At 42.8% G+C, this 23,349-nt stretch overlaps 1 protein-coding gene across 4 annotated transcripts in view; it reads right to left on the reverse strand.

The window, feature by feature from the left end:
* Window positions 1-603: 603 nt before the first annotated feature.
* The window catches only part of NAT10 (N-acetyltransferase 10), a 326,800-nt gene continuing 304,054 nt past the window's right edge, over window positions 604-23,349 (reverse strand). For all 4 annotated transcript variants that reach the window (XM_069221852.1, XM_069221854.1, XM_069221853.1 and 1 more), the window contains exons 24-29: window positions 21,913-22,085; window positions 21,316-21,435; window positions 17,824-17,922; window positions 14,857-14,930; window positions 2,144-2,227; window positions 604-966 (exon numbers count right to left, since the gene is read on the reverse strand). In XM_069221852.1, coding sequence (XP_069077953.1) covers window positions 867-966; window positions 2,144-2,227; window positions 14,857-14,930; window positions 17,824-17,922; window positions 21,316-21,435; window positions 21,913-22,085 — 650 coding nt within the window. In that variant the 3' untranslated portion in view covers window positions 604-866. The remainder of the gene's footprint in view (window positions 967-2,143; window positions 2,228-14,856; window positions 14,931-17,823; window positions 17,923-21,315; window positions 21,436-21,912; window positions 22,086-23,349) is intronic.

Consider the following 23,349-nt stretch of genomic DNA (forward strand, 5'->3'; position numbering starts at 1 on the left):
TGGGCAGAGAGCCAAAAAGACAAGGGTTAGCACCACTGATGGTTTTGAGTTTAAGGTAGCAGGGGCCAGGATTTCAAAAGAAGGACAGCATAAGCACAGAAACAAACTTTTAGAAGGGAAGGAGATCTGAAATTGCTCCTTAGAGCAGGACAAGAAAGGTGCAAAAACAAATATGGGTTTTGTTCCAAATAATTTCTCAACCCATGTGAAAGACAAGAGCTGGAGCCGGGTTTAGATCTTACGGCTCAGGATGGATTTTCTAGCTTGCCGAGGACCACTTCACAGACTGACAATGACCTTGCATGAACACCTTCTAATTTCCATTGAAATCCAAGGTTATGAAACTATTTATAAAACAGTTAGTCAGATGATATTTGAGTCTATTATGCCAACAGAGGGTGCTTATGTGAAGAAGGTCTTGCATCCCATAGCCTCTATGCATGCCTGGTCTGGACTGTTTAAACGAGGCTTGTGTGGTGAACCTCTAAGGTGCAGATACAATTTCCTAAATTAGTCATCTTATCCATACACATGTACAGAATAAAACGTTGTGGAACCTTAAGCGAAGGTTAATCATTGCACAATAATTAACCGAAGTCCAGATTGTGATATAAAATATTTTATCTTTAGAGGTCGAAGCTAGTAAAAAGTTCAGTTCCAGCTGATGTAAGATCAGGCACATCAAGTTCTATGCTTGTTCCACATCATAATTCAATACAAATCATCCCATCTCGACATCTGTAAAATAAAATCACTTCTGTATTCTTTTCTCTGTACAAGGCAGAACAATATCCCTCGGGCGGCGTAACAAAACGTCCTTATACACAAGCTCCTAGTTTGTTACTCAAGTCCATTGACTTCACCAATTATTTTCCATGTTTCTGTTTCTTATCTTTATTCTTCTTAAACTTCTTCTGGTGCTTGGACTCGTCTTTTTCAAATTTTTCTACTTTTCTCTTTTTGTCGCTGAAAAGAACAAGATGCGTGCCATTAAAGATACAAATCTTTGTAGAGTAGTGAAACAAGCTTCCACAAATGGCTGTTTTAGAAAGGAATTACATATCACACATACAAAATCTATACTCTCTTATCTTATTACTAACAGTATAATCTTATACATTATGAGCAATAGATTATGGCAACCGAAGTCCACACGTCTGCAACCAGTACCATTTAGGTACTGACGCCCCCCAGATACAAAACGGAGATCAAGGCACCCATGTACATACTAAAACATGTGACAATATGTTCGCTGGCACGCTATTTTTTGTTATTCTCATATTCATATTTAGCACAGGATTTTGTGAACAATTGTAGGAAAATACCACACAGTTTCTCACCGATATGTAGAATATAAACTATTGAAATAAAACACAAGTGAGTAATTTCTTGAAGCTTTAGTAGAAGGAAGTAAACTCGTTTCAAGTCTAGTTACTTGATTGACCTCTGAAAGATGAATGTCTGAGTTGGCCTTACTTAGATCTGAATCTGCAAAGAAGATCTCTGAAAAGGAGACTAAGGCTAAGGAAACATTACTACAGTGTGACCATGAAGCTTAAGGACACACACAGTTTGTTTTGTTATTTTTTTTCTTCGAGCCTACTAGACATACGCAGTCTGTTGCAAAGCATATTGTGACTTACAAAAAACAGGGACTTTGAGCCCGCCCAATGCTTGCCATTGGTTGGCTTTCCTCATCACTTTCATTTGCCTGCTTCTTATTGATGTTCTAGCCTGTCAATCGTGTGTTTCCTCCCAGGGAGCAATGCCTCTTTACAATTTCTTTGACTGTCTGGCATCGCTGCTTCCAATGCTTGCTTTTTAAACACAACTTTTTTCTTTTGTGTGAAGCACTCAATTAGAGTTTCTGTTTTCGAGCAATCTTCCCCAGGTGCTCCATGTTGCTCTTTGCCGCAGGACTGCTTCTCCCTGCACTCTCCCCTCTTGCACTTACTGATGCGCTTCTGCCCATTGCTTCCACCCACCAAAGCCCACTGTGCTGCTTTCCCCCCCAAACCAACTGTTGCTTTCAAGTCTCCTCCAGCACTCCGGATGCTGTGTAGTACATCTAAAAAACACTGTAAAAGCAAATAAGTCACAAAGGCGAGATTTACTGAGTTTGCCAGTGCTTGTTCTTTTTTACCTTTTTACGCTGACAATGGATGTATTCTGACCGGTTTTCTTTAGCACATCATTCCACTCCTCATCTTCGCCTCGGATTATATACCTAAAAAAGGAATACAAATATTGCACAAGCTTCAGAGTTTGCCTTTAAAATTCAAAGAGTGTGAATTGTGGTACTCAGATTCGAGCATCAGCCCTCCTGAAACAGCGGCACTCCTTACAGATAGGACGGCTAATGCCTCTGCCACAGCTATGCTGCATAAGCAGAGCTGCCATTGCTGGTGCTTGAGCTGTGTGAGGGAAGCTTGCACTGCTGCTGCCAAAAACAAAGTGGTTGCATACAAAGAAGGTACAAGTCTACACCCCATGATGTGTGTGTGCCTGACCTGCGCTGTTGTTGGTGTAGGGGGGTGGTGGCGGCCAGAGGTTTGAGAGTTGGCACACCGCTACTACTTGTACTGTATAGGCAGCGTGTAGACACATTACTCCTCACCTGCAAATAACGTACCGCTGCTTTGTGTATACTGGGAACGTGCCCTGCTGCTACACATGGTTGCGTAAACGTCACACTGCCAATGCTTACACTATACATGTTGTCTGTGTTTTATGGAGGCATGCATGCAGCCAGTACATGCTGTGCCAGGGATGAAGGATGCACACCGATGTTTCTGAATGATTTACGCAGCTGTTCCCTATATTGCACCTCTTCAGCGTATGAGGGAAGCTTGCACTGTTACTGCTCATGTTGCACCTGTTGTGCGTTGTAGGAAGTTGGCTCTGTATGTGCTATTTCAAAGTAAGGAATAGCATGCACAGAGTCCAAGGGTTCCCCTTAGAGGTAAAATAGTGGTAAAAATAGATAATACTAATGCTCTATTTTGTGGTAGTGTGGTCGAGCAGTAGGCTTATCCAAGGAGTAGTGTTAAGCATTTGTTGTACATACACATAGACAATAAATGAGGTACACACACTCAGAGACAAATCCAGCCAATAGGTTTTTATATAGAAAAATATCTTTTCTTAGTTTATTTTAAGAACCACAGGTTCAAATTCTACATGTAATATCTCATTCGAAAGGTATTGCAGGTAAGTACTTTAGGAACTTCAAATCATCAAAATTGCATGTATACTTTTCAAGTTATTCACAAATAGCTGTTTTAAAAGTGAACACTTAGTGCAATTTTCACAGTTCCTAGGGGAGGTAAGTATTTGTTAGGTTAACCAGGTAAGTAAGACACTTACAGGACTTAGTTCTTGGTCCAAGGTAGCCCACCGTTGGGGGTTCAGAGCAACCCCAAAGTCACCACACCAGCAGCTCAGGGCCGGTCAGGTGCAGAGTTCAAAGTGGTGCCCAAAACACATAGGCTAGAATGGAGAGAAGGGGGTGCCCCGGTTCCGGTCTGCTTGCAGGTAAGTACCCGCGTCTTCGGAGGGCAGACCAGGGGGGTTTTGTAGGGCACCGGGGGGGACACAAGCCCACACAGAAATTTCACCCTCAGCAGCGCGGGGGCGGCCGGGTGCAGTGTAGAAACAAGCGTCGGGTTTGTAATGGAAGTCAATGGGAGATCTAGGGATCTCTTCAGCGCTGCAGGCAGGCAAGGGGGGGGTTCCTCGGGGAAACCTCCACTTGGTCAAGGGAGAGGGACTCCTGGGGGTCACTCCTCCAGTGAAAGTCCGGTCCTTCAGGTCCTGGGGGCTGCGGGTGCAGGGTCTCTCCCAGGTGTCGGGACTTAGGATTCAAAGAGTCGCGGCCAGGGGAAGCCTCGGGATTCCCTCTGCAGGCGGCGCTGTGGGGGCTCAGGGGGGACAGGCTTTTGTACTCACAGTCAGAGTAGTCCTGGGGTCCCTCCTGAGGTGTTGGATCGCCACCAGCCGAGTCGGGGTCGCCGGGTGCAGTGTTGCAAGTCTCACGCTTCTTGCGGGGAGCTTGCAGGGTTCTTTAAAGCTGCTGGAAACAAAGTTGCAGCTTTTCTTGGAGCAGGTCCGCTGTCCTCGGGAGTTTCTTGTCTTTTCGAAGCAGGGGCAGTCCTCAGAGGATGTCGAGGTCGCTGGTCCCTTTGGAAGGCGTCGCTGGAGCAGGATCTTTGGAAGGCAGGAGACAGGCCGGTGAGTTTCTGGAGCCAAGGCAGTTGTCGTCTTCTGGTCTTCCTCTGCAGGGGTTTTCAGCTAGGCAGTCCTTCTTCTTGTAGTTGCAGGAATCTAATTTTCTAGGGTTCAGGGTAGCCCTTAAATACTAAATTTAAGGGCGTGTTTAGGTCTGGGGGGTTAGTAGCCAATGGCTACTAGCCTTGAGGGTGGGTACACCCTCTTTGTGCCTCCTCCCAAGGGGAGGGGGTCACAATCCTAACCCTATTGGGGGAATCCTCCATCTGCAAGATGGAGGATTTCTAAAAGTTAGAGTCACTTCAGCTCAGGACACCTTAGGGGCTGTCCTGACTGGCCAGTGACTCCTCCTTGTTGCTTTCTTTGTTCCCTCCAGCCTTGCCGCCAAAAGTGGGGGCCGTGGCCGGAGGGGGCGGGCAACTCCACTAAGCTGGAGTGCCCTGCTGGGCTGTGACAAAGGGGTGAGCCTTTGAGGCTCACCGCCAGGTGTCACAGCTCCTGCCTGGGGGAGGTGTTAGCATCTCCACCCAGTGCAGGCTTTGTTACTGGCCTCAGAGTGACAAAGGCACTCTCCCCATGGGGCCAGCAACATGTCTCTGGTGTGGCAGGCTGCTGGAACTAGTCAGCCTACACAGACAGTCGGTTAAGTTTCAGGGGGCACCTCTAAGGTGCCCTCTGTGGTGTATTTTACAATAAAATGTACACTGGCATCAGTGTGCATTTATTGTGCTGAGAAGTTTGATACCAAACTTCCCAGTTTTCAGTGTAGCCATTATGGTGCTGTGGAGTTCGTGTTTGACAGTCTCCCAGACCATATACTCTTATGGCTACCCTGCACTTACAATGTCTAAGGTTTTGTTTAGACACTGTAGGGGTACCATGCTCATGCACTGGTACCCTCACCTATGGTATAGTGCACCCTGCCTTAGGGCTGTAAGGCCTGCTAGAGGGGTGTCTTACCTATACTGCATAGGCAGTGAGAGGCTGGCATGGCACCCTGAGGGGAGTGCCATGTCGACTTACTCGTTTTGTTCTCACTAGCACACACAAGCTGGCAAGCAGTGTGTCTGTGCTGAGTGAGAGGTCTCCAGGGTGGCATAAGACATGCTGCAGCCCTTAGAGACCTTCCTTGGCATCAGGGCCCTTGGTACTAGAAGTACCAGTTACAAGGGACTTATCTGGATGCCAGGGTCTGCCAATTGTGGATACAAAAGTACAGGTTAGGGAAAGAACACTGGTGCTGGGGCCTGGTTAGCAGGCCTCAGCACACTTTCAATTGTAAACATAGCATCAGCAAAGGCAAAAAGTCAGGGGGCAACCATGCCAAGGAGGCATTTCCTTACATGCGTCTAACAGTGTGGATTGAGAAAACGTTTTCTTTACACAAAAAAAACACACTATTGGTTTTGTCATTTTATGCAAGTGGTATATTAACCTCTGGTGGAAAAAGTGTCTTTCAATGTGACCTGTTAATACTGCACAATTGAGACATAAAGTGAAAAACAATCGGCAGGGAAAAGGAAACGAATAACAAATCTACTGAGACGTAACACCCCAGTGCATCCATTCTCAATGAGGGACCAACGGTATAGCCATACGAAATATGCTCAGAATAGAATGACATTTAATTTATTGGCCACGCATTTAAACCACTAAAAAGTGGTTTCTTTCATTCAAAACCTTCCTCCTAAACTTCAAAAAAAGGATATGCCCAAAAAGCAAGCTTCATTATTGATTTGCCCTATATTCTCAACTATTTGTACTGTTTCTTTATTCTTTGGCAATCAATAAATGTGGTCTTTATCATAATGTTTACTATTCAGTATATGATTAACCTGTAACCCACTGAGTCAAAACAAAAAACAAAAACCCAAACACTATTCATCTCATCACAAACTCTGCTCTTGTTTGCTTAGCAATGGAAATGTGGTCTCCTTGCATAAACAAAGTAAGCCTTAATATATGTAATTTTGTTACTTAAGTGGGTGGTTATATGTTAGTATTAACTGGTAATGTAGCCGGTCTGCGGGCCATTTTGCGGTCTGCCTCGATCTCTACATTTCGCTGATACTACAAACTTAGATAGTTCTTTCAATGTCACTTTTTTCACTCCCTTGGAGGGAAGAGCCTTTTTCAATATTTAGCAATAAAGACCCACACCAAAGATATGGATTTTTTTTAGTATATTGGGGTTCATTATTGGTGTCATCATCGTGAAAATATCTCACTGCACTCTGAAGATGTAATGTAATGAAAAATAAGTAACTTTTTATTTATTTTTAAACAAGCGAGCACAACACTGTTGCTTTTCTCAAACGAAGTGGAATCCTGAATCACCAATTAAATGAAATGCGGTTCACAATTTCCTACGCCTGACAATAACCAGGGCCACTATAATTGTGCTACTGTGCAGCTGATGCATAATTATGGATCTGCAGTATGGGCCACTATAATTGTGCTGCTGTGCAGCTGATGCATAATTATGGATCTGCAGTATGGGCCACATAATTCATCATCTGCTGCATAACCTGCAGATTCTGACAAAAAATGTTTCTAGCTCAAACAGTTCAAAAGTTACTCAAAACCCAACGTGTTGCTGCACAGTTGAAGGCCTTTTGCAAAGGTTGACTGGTTACCTTTCTGTTACTTATTACTAGTTGTTAAACTGGTACCAATAAGGTGTAGCCTATGCCCAGTCAGTAATAAAATGACAAAATAATAAAATACTATCACAAAGTGTGCCACATTAAACTGCATAATTTGCCTTTTCTTGCAGCATAATTTAGTCAACCCTGCCACATTATTTGACCACCCTCGGTCGCATAATTTCAGTGGTTCTGTCAATTGCACATTCATGAAGGTTTTAATCTGCCCGTAGTCCGCACAGGCACTTATGTAACAATAGAGCAAACCCCTAAATTGTAACAGAATCAATGGTTCTAAGTGCACAAGATGTTACACTGGATTCAGAAGTTTTTGTCACTAGTGCCACATGACGCTGCACAAGACTAAGGACATCTAAAGGATTCACTGGATATAAGGTATCAAAGAAATAATTTAAGGTATTCACAGAAGGAGCCACATGCTTTGGTGTAATAATATGACACATTTTCACACACCCAATGGACGCAAAGGGAAGGAGCCAAAGAAATTTAAAAAATCAAAGGGAGAAACGAACACACCTCCCCAAGAGGGGAGATGAGAGGGTGGTAAGGAATCGGCTACACTGGGACCGAGTCTACTACTCCTTAATAGGTGCTTGGAAGGCTTTACTGATTGTTAACTCGGTGCACTACAAATGTCTGAATGAGTTTCGGTTCACCCCTCTTAATGCCTGTCTTTCTTCGCCCAGCCTCTTTCAGTCACTGGCTTGAGACTCTTGTGAAACAGTCTTGGCTCAGCCCAGTGGAACATTCATCAATGGTATTGGTTGTTTGAGTGATTGCACTGAACTACATCAGGGACTACTTTACAACTATCTCCCTTACTCGGCTCTTGCTATCTCCCTCCCATGTGTTTCACTCTGTGTGAGCACTGCATGAGATAATCCATTATACCCAGACCCATAGGCTTTGCCAATGCTCATTACTCACTCTATATGGAAAATGTCACTTACCCAGTGTACATCTGTTCGTGGCATGAGACGCTGCAGATTCACATGCTTTGCACATCCCGCCATCTAGTGTTGGGCTTGGAGTGTTACAAGTTGTTTTTCTTCGAAGAAGTCTTTTCGAGTCACGAGATCGAGGGACTCCTCCCCTTTCGGCTCCATTGCGCATGGGCGTCGACTCCATCTTAGATTGTTTTCCCCGCAGAGGGTGAGGTAGGAGTTGTGTATTATAGTAATAGTGCCCATGCAATGGAGTAAATATGTATGTACATAATGTGGTTTAAAGCGATATATTTACAAATTTGCAAGATCAACTTCAAACGGCTACAGGCTCCCGGGGAGGCGGGTGGGCGCATGTGAATCTGCAGCGTCTCATGACACGAACAGATGTACACTGGGTAAGTGACATTTTCCGTTCGATGGCATGTGTAGCTGCAGATACACATGCTTTACATAGACTAGTAAGCAGTTATTTCCGCAAAAGCGGTGGTTCAGTCTGTAGAAGTTGAAGTTGTTTGAAATAAAGTTCTTAGTACTGCTTGTCCTACTGTGGCTTGTTGTGCTGTTAACACATCCACGCAGTAGTGCTTGGTAAACGTATGAGGCGTAGACCATGTGGCTGCCTTAAATATTTCAGTCATTGGAATGTTTCCTAGAAAGGCCATGGTAGCACCTTTCTTTCTAGAGGAGTGTGCCTTTGGTGTTATAGGCAGTTCTCTTTTTGCTTTGAGATAACAGGTTTGAATGCATTTAACTATCCATCTGGCAATGCCTTGTTTGGATATTGGATTCCCTGTATGAGGTTTTTGGAAAGCAACGAACAATTGTTTTGTTTTTCGAATTTGTTTTGTTCTGTCAATGTAGTACATTAAAGCTCTTTTGATGTCTAATGTATGTAGTGCTCTTTCAGCTACAGAATCTGGTTCTGGAAAGAACACTGGTAGTTCTACTGTTTGATTCAAGTGGAATGGTGATATGACTTTTGGTAAGAACTTAGGATTTGTTCGTAAAACTACTTTATGCTTGTGTATCTGAATAAAGGGTTCTTGTATGGTAAATGCTTGTATCTCACTTACTCTTCTTAGAGATGTGATGGCAATTAGAAATGCTACTTTCCATGTTAAGTATTGTATCCCACATGAGTGCATGGGTTCAAACGGTGGACCCATGAGCCGTGTTAAGACAATGTTAAGGTTCCATGAAGGAACTGGTGGTGTCCTTGGTGGGATAATTCTTTTTAGACCCTCCATAAAAGCCTTTATGACTGGGATCCTAAAAAGTGATGTTGAGTGCGTAATTTGCAGATAAGCTGAAATTGCGGTGAGATGTATTTTGATCGATGAAAAAGCTAGCTTTGACTTTTGTAAGTGCAGTAAGTAGCTTACGATGTCTTTAGCAGATGCGTGTAAGGGTTGAATTTGATTACTATGGCAGTAATAAACAAATCTTTTCCATTTATTTGCATAGCAATGTCTTGTTGTAGGTTTTCTAGCTTGTTTTATGACCTCCATACATTCATGTGTAAGGTCTAGATGTCCGAATTCTAAGACTTCTGGAGCCAAATTGCTAGATTCAGTGATGCTGGATTTGGGTGTCTGATCTGTTGTTTGTGTTGAGTTAACAGATCTGGTCTGTTTGGCAATTTGACATGAGGCACTACTGAAAGGTCTAGTAGTGTTGTGTACCAAGGTTGTCTTGCCCAAGTTGGTGCTATTAGTATGAGTTTGAGTTTGAGTTTGTTTTGACTCAATTTGTTTACTAGATATGGAAGGAGTGGGAGAGGGGGAAAAGCGTATGCAAATATCCCTGACCAACTCATACATAACGCATTGCCCTGAGACTGATCCTGTGGGTACCTGGATGCGAAGTTTTGGCATTTTGCGTTTTCTTTTGTTGCAAATAGATCCATTTGTGGTGTTCCCCAACTTTGGAAGTAAGTGTTTAGTATTTGGGGGTGAATCTCCCATTCGTGGATCTGTTGGTGATCCTGAGAGAGTGTCTGCTAATTGGTTCTGAATCCCTGGAATAAACTGCGCTATTAAGCGAATGTGGTTGTGAATCGCCCAATGCCATATTCTCTGTGCCAGGAGACACAACTGTGTCGAGTGTGTTCCTCCCTGTTTGTTCAGATAATACATCGTTGTCATGCTGTCTGTTTTGACAAGAATGTGTTTGTGGCTTATTATAGGTTGAAATGCTTTCAACGCTAGAAATACTGCCAGTAGTTCTAAGTGATTTATGTGAAACTGTCTCTGCTGAGTGTCCCATTGTCCTTGGATGCTGTGTTGGTTGAGGTGTGCTCCCCACCCTATCATGGAGGCATCTGTCGTTATTACGTATTGAGGCACTGGGTCTTGGAAAGGCAGCCCTTGGTTTACATTTATATTGTTCCACCATTGAAGCGAGGTGTATGTTTGGCGGTCTATCAACACTAGATCTTGAAGTTGACCATGTGCTTGTGACCATTGTGATGCTAGGCACTGTTGTAAGGGCCGCATGTGCAATCTTGCATTTGGGACAATGGCTATGCATGAGGACATCATGCCTAGTAGTTTTATCACCATCTTCACTTGTATCTTTTGTTTTGGGTACATGGCCTGTATTACCTTGTGAAATGCTTGTACCCTTTGTGGACTTGGAGTGGCAATCCCTTTTGTTGTGTTGATTGTCGCCCCTAAATATTGCTGTGTTTGACACAGCTGAAGGTGTGACTTGTAGTTGAGTGAGAAACCTAGTTTGTGGAGGGTTTCTATGACATACTTTGTGTGTTGTGAACACCGTTCTTGCGTGTTGGTTTTGATTAACCAATCGTCTAGGTACGGGAACACATGTATTTGCTGTCTTCTGATATGAGCAGCCACTACTGCCAAGCATTTTGTAAAAACTCTTGGCGCAGTTGTTATCCCGAATGGCAACACTTTGAATTGGTAATGTACCCCTTGGAATACAAACCTTAAGTACTTTCTGTGTGAAGAATGCATCGGTATATGGAAGTATGCATCCTTTAGGTCTAGTGTGGTCATGTAGTCTTGTTGTTTGAGCAATGGGATTACGTCCTGCAGTGTCACCATGTGAAAGTGATCTGATTTGATGTAGATATTTAATGTTCTGAGATCTAATATAGGTCTTAAAGAGTTTTGTCTTCTTTGGGTATGAGAAAGTACAGCGAGTAAACTCCTGTTCCTTTCGGATGAATTGGTAATAGTTCTATTGCACATTTTTGTAACAACGCCTGGACCTCCAGTTGTAGAAGATCCATGTGTTGTTTTGACATATTGTGTGTTTTCGGTGGCACATTTGGAGGGAATTTTAGAAATTCTATGCAATAACCATGCTGGATAATTGCTAGGACCCAAGTGTCTGTTGTTATTTCCTCCCATTGTTTGTAGAACTTGGTTAGTTTCCCCCCCACTGGTGTTGTGTTGGGGATTTGTGAAGTCTAAGTCACTGCTTGTTTTGTGGAGTTTTGGGACTTTGGTACTTCCCTCTACTTTTTGGGAATTGTCCCCCTCTATATTGTCCCCGAAAACTTCCCCGCTGATATTGACTCTGATAAGTGGGTCTGGTTTGTGAGGTTGTGGGTTCCGTGCTTTGTCCTCGAAACCCCCCTCTAAACTGTGATTTACGAAATGTGCCTCTGCTCTGTGGGGAGTAGAGTGCGCCCATGGCTTTGGCCGTATCAGTGTCCTTTTAAAGTTTTTCGATAGCAGTGTCCACCTCCGGCCCAAACAACTGCTGTCCGTTAAATGGCATATTCAGCACGGCTTGTTGTATTTCTGGCTTGAATCCTGATGTACGCAGCCATGCATGTCTCCGTATTGTCACTGCTGTGTTTACAGGCCTAGCAGCTGTATCTGCCGCATCCATTGCTGACCGTATCCGATTGTTCGAGATACTCTGTCCTTCCACCACTTGTTGTGCTCTTTTTTGGAACTCCTTGGGCAAATGTTCTATAAATAAAGTGTTGCATTTCGTCCCAATGAGCCCTATCATATCTGGCCAACAAAGCCTGTGAGTTGGCAATACGCCACTGGTTTGCTGCCTGTGCCGCCACTCTTTTCCCTGCAGCGTCGAACTTACGACTCTCTTTGTCTGGAGGTGGTGTATCTCCTGAAGTGTGTGAGTTCGCTCTCTTGCGAGCTGCCCCTACTACCACTGAGTCAGGTGTTAACTGTTGTGTGATGTACACGGGGTCTGTTGGTGGCGGTTTATATTTTTTCTCCACCCTTGGAGTAATGGCCCTTCCTTTCACACGCTCCTCAAATACTTGTTTGGAGTGTTTTAGCATTCCAGGTAGCATGGCGAGGCTCTGGTACTGGCTGTGTGTGGACGACAGTGTATTGAATAGAAAGTCGTCTTCAATTGGCTCTGCATGCATGCTGACATTATGAAACGCCGCTGCCCTTGACACCACCTGTGCGTAGGCTGTACTATCTTCTGGTGGTGACGGTCTAGCTGGATAACAGTCTGGACTGTTATCGGACACTGGCGCATCATAAAGATCCCACACGTCAGGATCATCCTGACTCATCCCTGTATGAGTTGGGGATTGCATCATTGGTGGAGTGGCTACCGGTGATGGTTGTGGAGAGCATTGTGGAGATGGTGGCGGGGTTACTTGTTTAGCCACCTTCGCCTGTGGCGGCTTGTCTTTCTCTTGGAAGGCAAGTTTTCGTTTCATTCGAATCGGAGGGAGAGTACTGATCTTCCCTGTTTCTTTTTGGATGTGGAGCCTTCTTTGGGTGTAGTCTGGCTCCATTGTCTCTAGTTCCTGTCCAAATCTATGTGTTTGCATTTGTGAGGACAGGCCTTGTTCCTCTGTGCAGGAACTTGATTTCGGTTCCGGGGCCGATGTTTCGTATCGGAACCTTTTCGGCTGCCTTTTTCGGTTCCGACAACATTTTTTTGTTCTTCGGCCTACTGATTTCTCGGTGCCGACTTGATTCGGTGCCGCTCTCTCGGTGCCGAGATTGCTCTGACCCAGTGTCTCGAGGTCGAGTCTGCTCTGACCCAGTGTCTCGGGGTCGAGTGTGCTCTGTGCCGGTATCTCGACCGGAGTCGGATGACTTCGACACATTCATGCCCTTTTTCGGTGCTGATGCTCGGTCACCTATTTTTCGGGTTAAGCCATGGCCTGTTGGCGATGGCGTCTCCTGGGCTTTACTGGTCTTTACGTGAGTCTTGTGTATCGACATCTTACTCACGGTTCTCGGCGTTTGTTCAGGATCGACCTCTTCCGAGTCTGAATCCTCGATGGAGAAGGTTTCCTCTTCTTCCTCCATGTGTTTTTGTCCTGTCGGCACCGACGCCATCTGTAGTCTTCTTGTTCTTCGGTCCCTTAAGGTCTTTCTGGACCAAAATGCTCGACAGGCCTCACAGGTATACTCTTTGTGTTCTGGCGACAAACACAAATTACAGACCAAATGCTGATCTGTATAAGGATACTTGTTGTGACATTCGGGGCAGAAGCGGAATGGGGTCCGTTCCATTAGCCTTGAAGACGCACGCGGTCGGGCCGACCAGGCCCCGCTGGGGAATCGAAAACCCTGAAGGGCCGCCGGAGCTCTTCCAAATTCGGTGTCGATCTGTTGTAACTAACCCGATACCGAACGCAAACAATACCGTCAAATTTTCCGAGTTTTTCACTAACTTTCCGAATCGAAGTGCGGAGCGAAAAGGAACACGTCCGAACCCGATGGCGGAAAGAAAACAATCTAAGATGGGGTCGACGCCCATGCGCAATGGAGCCGAAAGGGGAGGAGTCCCTCAATCTCGTGACTCGAAAAAACTACTTCGAAGAAAAACAACTTGTAACACTCCGAGCCCAACACTAGATGGCGGGATGTGCAAAGCATGTGTATCTGCAGCTACACATGCCATCGAACATATATATATAACAGCCTCACGACTAGTTTACTGTGATTTTTGGATGACACTCATTTCTTCAGGAGTTTCAAAGTGTCATAAGGCACGAAATACAACTACTTACTTCTAACCCTGGTACATTGGGATGAACAGGAATGATATTAATTTACTTTGAAAATGTCACTGTGGCAGTTATTCATATACTAAGGCCTTTATGAGTTAGCAGAAACCAATTGTGTCAAGAAAACCATTAGATTTTACATTCATGCGCACTGAAGTGGGAGGGTGGCAAAAAGCACAATATTTTTTTCACCTGTGGCACTGATAATCCTTACACTTGTTTCTTGTGATACGTTTTGTAAAAGAGCGTGGAAAGGTTTGTTATATTTGATCTCTTCTCAATAACAAAGTTTCAGAGAATATGCCTGACTTGGCTGTCCCATGTCCCCATTTTGCTTAACCAGATTCATGCTCTTTTCTTCTAAGTACAGGAGGCAGAAATCCATATACTTGCAGGGTCTACTGGCATGCACCCATCTGAGTGATAACTGAGGTGTGTGTCTCTTGCATGTCATGTTCTGCCTTTCGTCTGTCTGTGTCTAGGGTGCTTCTAGGGCCTTGTCTCCTTCGAATCTATTGTAATATACAGTGTCCTGTCCAACAGCTGCAACCATGCTTTTCATCTCCTGGAAGGATGGCACTCTGGCCTTTATAAATGTGGGTGCAAACCACAGCCTTGTCCTCTGTTTATTTTCATAATATTCTATTAAATTTAGAATCCGTCTCTCACTTGTACATCAGTGTTCTGTAAATTGAATATACATTAAGTGGGGGAATTAAATGAAAATCAGTAGTAGTAGTAGTAGTAGTAGTAGTAGTAGTAGTAGTAGTAGTAGAAGGAGACATTCTGGCCTGCTGCACAGACCCAACGTTAAAAATAAAGAGGATGAAGAGAAATGTCTTACAGCGAGTGTGTCACAATCCCCACTTTTTAACAAGTTTTTCAGCTCAGGAGTACTTCTCAGTGGACACCTTCTTGCTTGAAAAACACATCTCAATAGTTTGTGTGTTGAAGACAAGGGTCAACAAAAGACTAACACAAAAATACACAAGCAACAATTTAAAAGAGGCCAAGGACTTAAATGTGATCTTACTGTGAGAGGTCCATGCCCTTCAGTTTTGCAGTTTCTTGGTTGTGTTTCTCCTGGAATTCTCTGGCAGCCTCTTCCTGGATAAAGGAGAGAATAACAAAAAAAGAAATCACGAGCACAAGAAAAGGATCCTTGATGGGGGATGGAAGGAAAATGGGATGGATGGACAGAACTAAGGAAGGAAGCACAATTGTACCTATCTGTAGCCACCAGCTTTCAGCTAATACTGATGAAGATTCACTGAAGATGCCCTCTTACTTGTGTGGAGTCCAACATACTGTATGTTGCTGTTTTTCACACAAGTCTTTGGTTTTAGCTTCAGGCATGACTAACGATTTCCGCACGAATACTGAAATACAGTCACCGTACGGCGCGAGACATGATTAAGTCAATATAAGATCTGTGAAAAATAAGGTAAAAGTGAAGGAAACTGAGGTAGGTGTCCATGGCACATAACGTCCGAATGCAGAGGGGAAACTGTTTTGAGGGTGCAGAGAAGCTGGTATAGGGGGTTGTATGTTGGGACAAAAGGACACAATAGGCCCTTGTGCACTATTTGTGGTTTGAAACTGGATGGAAGGACAAGGGCATCACCAAGTGAGTTTTTTTGTTGGGGCCCTGGAGCAAACAGTTGTCACTGGGTAGCATTCTGTGTGCATACTTTAATTTGCCACAAGCATAAAAAATGTATTACTTTTAGGTTCATGATTTTTTAGACACTGCAAAGCTGAGCACAGAGGGGTATTCAAGGAGTCAACAGGGTTAAGAAACTCAGATACCACATGACACACTAAGGGCCTGATTTAGAGTTTGGCAGACAGGTTAATCAGTCACAAGCGTGCCAAATATCTCATCCGCCGCAATACGATCTCCTTAAGCTAGTACGGGATCGTAATATGGCAGACGGGATATCTGCCACATCTGTGACGAAGTAACCCCTCCACCAAATCCTAAATCAGGCCCTAGGTATCTAAACGGAAAACCAGAAGGTTCTAGTTTATTATTGGGCTGTGAAAAGGATCTTAACATTTTTATAGCTCTTGCATCTCATTAAGCACTGCATTCTTGAAAAACCACAGAGCCTTACGCCATTCGGCAAAATCTCAGGTTCTCTCCTTAATCCGCTACACCCAATACTGTTACTACAAGGTTGTAAAAAGAGTTTAGTCAAGGGATCAGAGGTGCCAGATTGAAGAATACAATTTAGCAAGTTTCAACAGTCTCTTTTTTGGAGAAAACTTGACAACTCAGTGTGTTTGATATCCTATGGCTTAGTTTCCATAAAATGGTGACAATTCATAAAAGCCCAAACAAAAGCGACACTGTAATAAAAACGACTAATAAATTTAAGGTGCCAAAATGTTAAATTTTCATTCCAGGCTGCTCCAAGTAAACTGCTAAATGTTATTTACATTTTCATTCCAGGGTGCTACAAGTAAATTGCTAAAGCTGGGCATCCACATGGGAACACCACTGGGGGTGCTGACCCACTGTTGTATCTGACCCATTTGGAAAACAGAGATTGGCTGGGCCTTTATCAACTCTCAGTTGAACTGTTTAGGTGGACCTTTATCCACTCTAAGTTGAACTGTTATGGTAGAGTGATTGCCTTACAGCTGGAGGGAGTTGTTTCAAAACAATAAGCACTGCATAGCAATAGAGTGATGCACTTGGGACGTGTATAAATTTGGTAAAGGAGTACTTGGTAAGGTCATAAAGGGCTATGTACCTCAGGAGATTTCCTAGAATCTGAAAACATAACTCATCAATACACACAAGACAAACAGTCTTTAATGAGTTGATGCATCTCACATGTTGAAAATGGGCATCAAACAAGGTATTATAGGGTTATTTGATACTGCAGAGGTCCATAACATGAAGGATCACTGCATTTTGGCCATACTGGCACCCACTCGGCTATTCTTGGGGTACTAGATACTGACATTTCCAATCAAGTTCAGTAATTTGCAGCTATTTATGTACTCCTCAATAACTCCTCAAAAATCATTACGGAACTCTTCTTCAATCAATCAATCAATCAGGAATTTGTAGAGCGCACTACTCCCCCGTGAGGGTCTTAAGGCGCTGATGAGGGGAGGGTGTATAAGAGGGTGCTACTACTGCTCGAACAACCAGGTCATGAGAGGTTTCTGAAGGTAAGGAGGACTTTGGTCTAGCGGAGGTGGGTGGGAAGAGTGTTTCACGTTTTTGGGGCAAGGTGCGAGAATGATCTACCACCGGTTGTAGTTCTGCGGACACGTGGGACAGTTGCGAGGTCGGCGGAGCGGAGATGCCGGGTCTTACACAAAAACTATAAAAATATATAGGCTTGCAAAGATTTATAAAATTTACACCACAATGCAGCATAAGAAAGTATGCAACAAGTGAGGTGGAATCTCAATGGGAATTGACTAGGCCTCGGCAAAATTTTAATTTATCTCGGCAATCAGTGCAATTTTGGTAATTTTATTTAACAAAATTTAGTTGAAGTGACCGAGATTACACCATTACGCCCCATTGCCTAATTTCAGGAAGAAACGAGAAATGTGTTCTTCGGGTAATATTTGAACGTGACCATCATTTCAGGTACATTTTTCTTAACTGAATAGACTGTCAAGGTCAATTTTTAGGGCTAAACTACAAATCCGGACGCGAGCAGCAGTGTTTTGAACGTGAGTGACTGGAAATCAACTCGAAATTACATTTTTGAGTTGAATTTTCCCCCTAAATGACTATTAAGGTAATTATTTGAGTACAAGATGCATTTCACATAATTACATGTAATCTTGCAATAATTCTACATGATTTCGGTACAGCAAATTATGCAAGTTTCGCACACCACTAGATTTCATCTGCAAAAGCCACAATTCAACCGAACAGCTGACTGGGAAAATATAGCCTTCAGAACATCTCAAATGCTAATTAAAACATGTTTACAATCATGCAAACTAAAAAACATGCCATTCTCACCAGATCCTCGTTTAAAGATCGTAGAGTTGGCTCCATGACAATCTCCTTAGTTGCCACCATCTGCTCCTCCACTGATTTTTCTAATATTCTGTTGAACAGCTATATAGAAAGGACATGACAGAGTCAGTTATTGGGTTTAACATATCCAGAAAGACATGGTAACAATGGGATGGTAACCATGAATATCACATTTTTAACCTACTGATAATGGCTTACAAGAACAAAAAACTGGATCAAAATTCAATTAGACCATGTTGTTGCATGAAGCAGCATTTTTAGAATCCTTGGTTTGAGATGACTTGGTCAGTCAAGAGTTATTTTTGATACCGTATCCAAGGGATTTGGTCATGCCCAGAGGTAACTTACCTCAGGACATGGTCAATTCCCCCATGCACAGTACTGATTATGACCATTTACTGCAGACATTTATTTCGCAGCCGTGTGCATCAGTAACGTCTTCTAATTTGAATGAAGTTGTCCACTTTTGAAAATCCTGCTATAATCCCTTGGCATACTGCACGCAACATTTTAAAATAGAACCTAACTAGACATATTTTCTTTTGGGAGGTTCTAAGCAATACTATCTATCTCTCTATCTATCTCTACAAATACTCACAATACTGGCATATACTAGTAACACCTGTGAAGAGACTGGATTATGTGTATAAACAATACATTAATAACAACTTTACCATAAGTTTGCTTCCAAAGTAAAAATCTGTATTGTCTTCCAAAAGTCTGCGGACCTGATTGATAATTACAGCCATTTAGGCACAAAGATATTAGGATCCCTCACAACCACAGTGCTATATGGCACCAGAATAATATCCAAAGACATTACAGTAGCGTACAGATATCCTGTACCATCACAAAATGGGAGATCTAAAAACTCAGCTTTGAACAGTCAACTGGAGTCCGTGTTTATTCACAATCTTAGGACATGTTGATTTCATGTATTTTTCCACCTCAGATATCACACATTTGATTTTTTGTTAAGTCCTGAACAAACTAACTTATTTTCATCAAATTTGGAAAAGCACAATAAGGAAATGTGGTTCTGTGTGCATGCCAAATTTAGAGTTATTTATTTGTACATGTTTTAAGGTTGAAGCCTACCAGACAGCACAGCTGTCTGGCTTGACAACAGATTCTTGGGGACATTCTGAAAGCTTCCCTGGGAATGTATTTCACCCACTGCTTATCATTGGCTTTGTTTTTTGTCTCCTAGTTGCTTGCTGTCTATTTATCGGATTTATTTGCTTTAGGCTGTCCAGCTTGTGTTCGTTCCTCCTGTGGCTGTTTACTGTGTTCTTCCCAGAGTGCTCGCTTTCTGTAAGCAGGCCCTTAAACTCTTGTTCTTCTCTTGTCATGTTTGGTGTGCATTCAAAGACAGGGGTCAAATGTCAGGCTCCATCTTCCGAGGCAGCTGGGTGTTTAATCTTCTTTGTCTGACTTCAAAGTGAGGATTTATGTAACAATCCTATTGTAAAAGGAAAGGCTTTTTTCCATTTTCCTAGCACAACAAAATGTACATGTCTGCAAATGAAATGTGCAGATATTTCCGAATGTATCAGAATTTGGAGAGCACACATGCAGCATATGTTTTGTAATTCTGAAGAGTGGTGGAAACAAATATTTTAATGCGCTAAAAAAAAAAAAAAAAAGCAATATAATAGGTTTCCACACATTGGCCCTCATTACGAGTTTGGCCGCCCGCCTGTGCGGCCTGAACCCCCTGAATTAGGAGTTAACTGCAGGGCCAGCGGGCAGAAACAGTATTTCTGCCCACCGGTGAACAGGGTCTTAACATTGACGCCGGCTCCTTTAAGGTGGCGGTGCGGCGGGTGCCTCAGCACCCGTCGCGCTTTCCACTGCCTGTAATTCGGCCGTTATAAGCAACTCCCTCTACACTACTCTACTCTACTCTATGACACTCTACTCCACTCCGCTCCATCCACAACACTCTAAGTCACTCCATGATACTCCACTCCAAGCCATTTCATTCTATTCTAGGACACTCTACACCACTCTATGCTACTCCACTCTACAACAATCTTCTCCACGGCACTCCACTTTATGACACTGTATGTCACTCAACTCTGTTCCCTTCTACTCCCTCCACTCTACGTCACTCCACAACACTCCACTCTATGTCAGTCCATGACACCCCATTCAACATCACTCCACTCTACACCACGCCATGACACTACATTCTACGTCAGGGACACTCCACAACACTCCACGTCACGACATGACACTCTGCGACACATCACTGCACTCTACTCTATGCCACTAAATTTTAGCTATGCTAAACACCAGCCACACTGGTGTACAGTATGAATACAACACATTGGCAAAGCCAATAGCTATTGCATAGGCGAGACCTATTAGCTTTGCCACAGCACGCTTTCTTTCTGGTGCCAAAACGCCCAATGGGAGCAACAATGGAGAACTCACATTGTGGGCCTGCTCTAATCATTTTGCCGCCGGTTGACCAATCCACACACAAATTTCTATGATATAACAAAAGTGGCTTTTTGGGATAAAGTTTTTACTTTCTTACAGGCTTGTGTGATCTCAGTTACCAATAATTCTCTATCTGAATTTCAAAGGAAAGTTAACTTGTGAGGCACCTGTCTACTGCATAACCAAATCGTCATCCCTGCTTGCACAATATGCACCTAACTTTGTAAAATCAAACTTAAGCAGGGCATATATTGTCCTTAACTGTCTTATGTGAAATCTATCAAAACACTTCCTGTGCGTAGAGTGAGATCTAACCATAACTACAGAGGCACTTGCACCATCCTTGTAGTATAACATTGAACATTTCTTAGCTGGCAGATCCTGAAGGCTTCTCCTTATTCTTCCATATAGCTTCTTTCAGTAGTATAAGGGCAGTGTGCAGTCAATATTGGGTCCCTAGTGGATAGAAAAGGCCAAACTCATAACTATGTTTCTCTGAGCATTTGATTCATTCACACTCAATAATGGAAAAACGTTTTGAACTAGACTGTTAGTATAGGGGACTTTTCATAGGTGGCTGAGACAAGCAGTCCCCCAGAAGGCCTTATTGCTGGAACACATCACCGGGAGCATTCTGAAGTTAGTTGATGCCTTTTGATGTTCCTGCGCCTGGTTTATAACGCAGAAATATGCATATCCCTGGCAGGAAAGATGGGAGGATTGATGATTTCCTTGAAAATAAGAAATCCTGTAGCATCAATGAAACACAGCTAGATTTTTAGTTATACTTCTAATCCATTTCTGTAGCTCAGAGGTTTATTTTTCTTCTTCTATTTTTAAAGAGCACAATAATCATTAGGACAGATGGTAAAACATAGACCTGCATCTCAAAGTTGAACAAAATGCACCAAATGAAACTCAACCCACATAGCGATCTCTGGAATTCATCTTAGAGTAACATATCAGTAACTGAGAGGCCTGAAAGGAAACAATCCACAACTCCATATTTAAGGAGATGTACTGTACCTGGACAACTTTACGTATAATTCTGTTAAACAGCCCCATTAACTGGCTAACCGGAAGCTCTATCTCCTTTTCGAGTTGGTCCATAGTTTTATGCTGCAGTCCAACACCTACAAGAAGAGCCTGTTAAAAAAGGAAAACGACATTTCTAATGGCATCTAAGCATGTGAAGTTCTAAACACCAACTAACAGCAAATTAAACATACAAGATACCCCGTCAGCTTGGTAATACAATACCTGTGGCTAAAATGTTCCCTTTTTAGCTATTTCATACTGTGCAGAAGTAGCTATGACACAGCAGAGCAGGCCATGCTAAATATTTTATTATATCACCTCGACGTACAGCATGGTCAGACTGGGAACAGCTGACAGCCAGGAAAAAGTGATTGGGTATGGTGACATCTAATTGACACTATACTAGTTCTGTACAGATTTTCTTTAAATTACATTGCACATAATTTAAAAAAAATGAGCCATGGGCAGATAGTATACCCATCAGAGCCCATGTCACCAGTGGAACAGGTCACTTAAGAACACCCTCAAATCATCAAATGAAAGGTAACCCCAAAAAACGAACAGATGCCTAACATGACCACTTACAGACTGTGCTGGTGATAAGGTCATATCGCCGAAATGCTGAAGAAAGAACATCCTTGACAGGCCAGGAATGAGATCCATTATCAAATGATAATCCACCATATTTCTTGAGTACATCTCTAGACGCTTCAGGTCATACGGGATGAAGAGAGCCTCTAGTTCTGACCGACTAATAACTGAGAAGGTGAGAGTAAAGAGTTTCAATTTAAGATATAGCGTAGGGATCGTAATACCGAAAGAAGTGCGACATACACAACTATATTCAAGGACACATTTAAATGTTTCTGGTAAAATACATTGCAAATTATTTCCATTTGAGTTGGGCAAAAGTTGAAGGAATAGACATGATTTATGTAGTAACAACAGATAGAACAGCTAGCAAATATACAACAGTGCAGCTCCACCTTACAGGTGGAATCACCGTATTATCAGCAGCACTCCTTTCCTTGCAAGCGCCACACGCTAGGCAATACCCTGCACAGCCACCTCATACAGCTCCGATGCTCCACATAGTTATGTATCAACAAGCTCACAGCAACTGTGCAAAACTTTGCAAATTTCTTAGAGCTTAACCTTCTCTTAGAAGTGCAGAGGCAATTGGGTACAATGGATACTTGGAAGCTGCCATGCATACATCGGTTATTTCCACAACATAATCAGGAAATATCCAACAGAACATTAGATAAAACACTGTGCAGACAGCTCAGATATTTCAAATAAATGGGTATCACACAGCTCACAGCAGTTTCAACCACAATATTAAACATCTGTATTTCCAACACAACACATCAGTCAGAATAAACATTTGTCCAACACAAGTCAGAGGCATTATATATATATATATATATATATATATATATATATATATATATATATATATATCTATATGGAAAATGTCACTTACCCAGTGTACATCTGTTCGTGGCATGTTCCGCTGCAGATTCACATGCTGTGCACTGTTCCTGCCATCTAGTGTTAGGATCGGAGTGTTACATGTTGTTTTTCTTCAAAGAAGTCTTTTCGAGTCACGGGACCAAGTGACTCCTCCCTTTCGGCTCCATTGCCCATGGTGTAGGAAGTTGGCTCTGTATGTGCTATTTCAAAGTAAGGAATAGCATGCACAGAGTCCAAGGGTTCCCCTTAGAGGTAAAATAGTGGTAAAAAGAGATAATACTAATGCTCTATTTTGTGGTAGTGTGGTCGAGCAGTAGGCTTATCCAAGGAGTAGTGTTAAGCATTTGTTGTACATACACACAGACAATAAATGAGGTACACACACTCAGAGACAAATCCAGCCAATAGGTTTTGTTATAGAAAAATATATTTTCTTAGTTTATTTTAAGAACCACAGGTTCAAATTTCACATGTAATATCTTGTTTGAAAGGTATTGCAGGTAAGTACTCTAGGAACTTTGAATCATTACTTTAGCATGTATACTT

Source organism: Pleurodeles waltl, chromosome 3_1, assembly GCF_031143425.1.
Source record: "Pleurodeles waltl isolate 20211129_DDA chromosome 3_1, aPleWal1.hap1.20221129, whole genome shotgun sequence".
Taxonomy (NCBI): Eukaryota; Metazoa; Chordata; class Amphibia; order Caudata; family Salamandridae; genus Pleurodeles; species Pleurodeles waltl.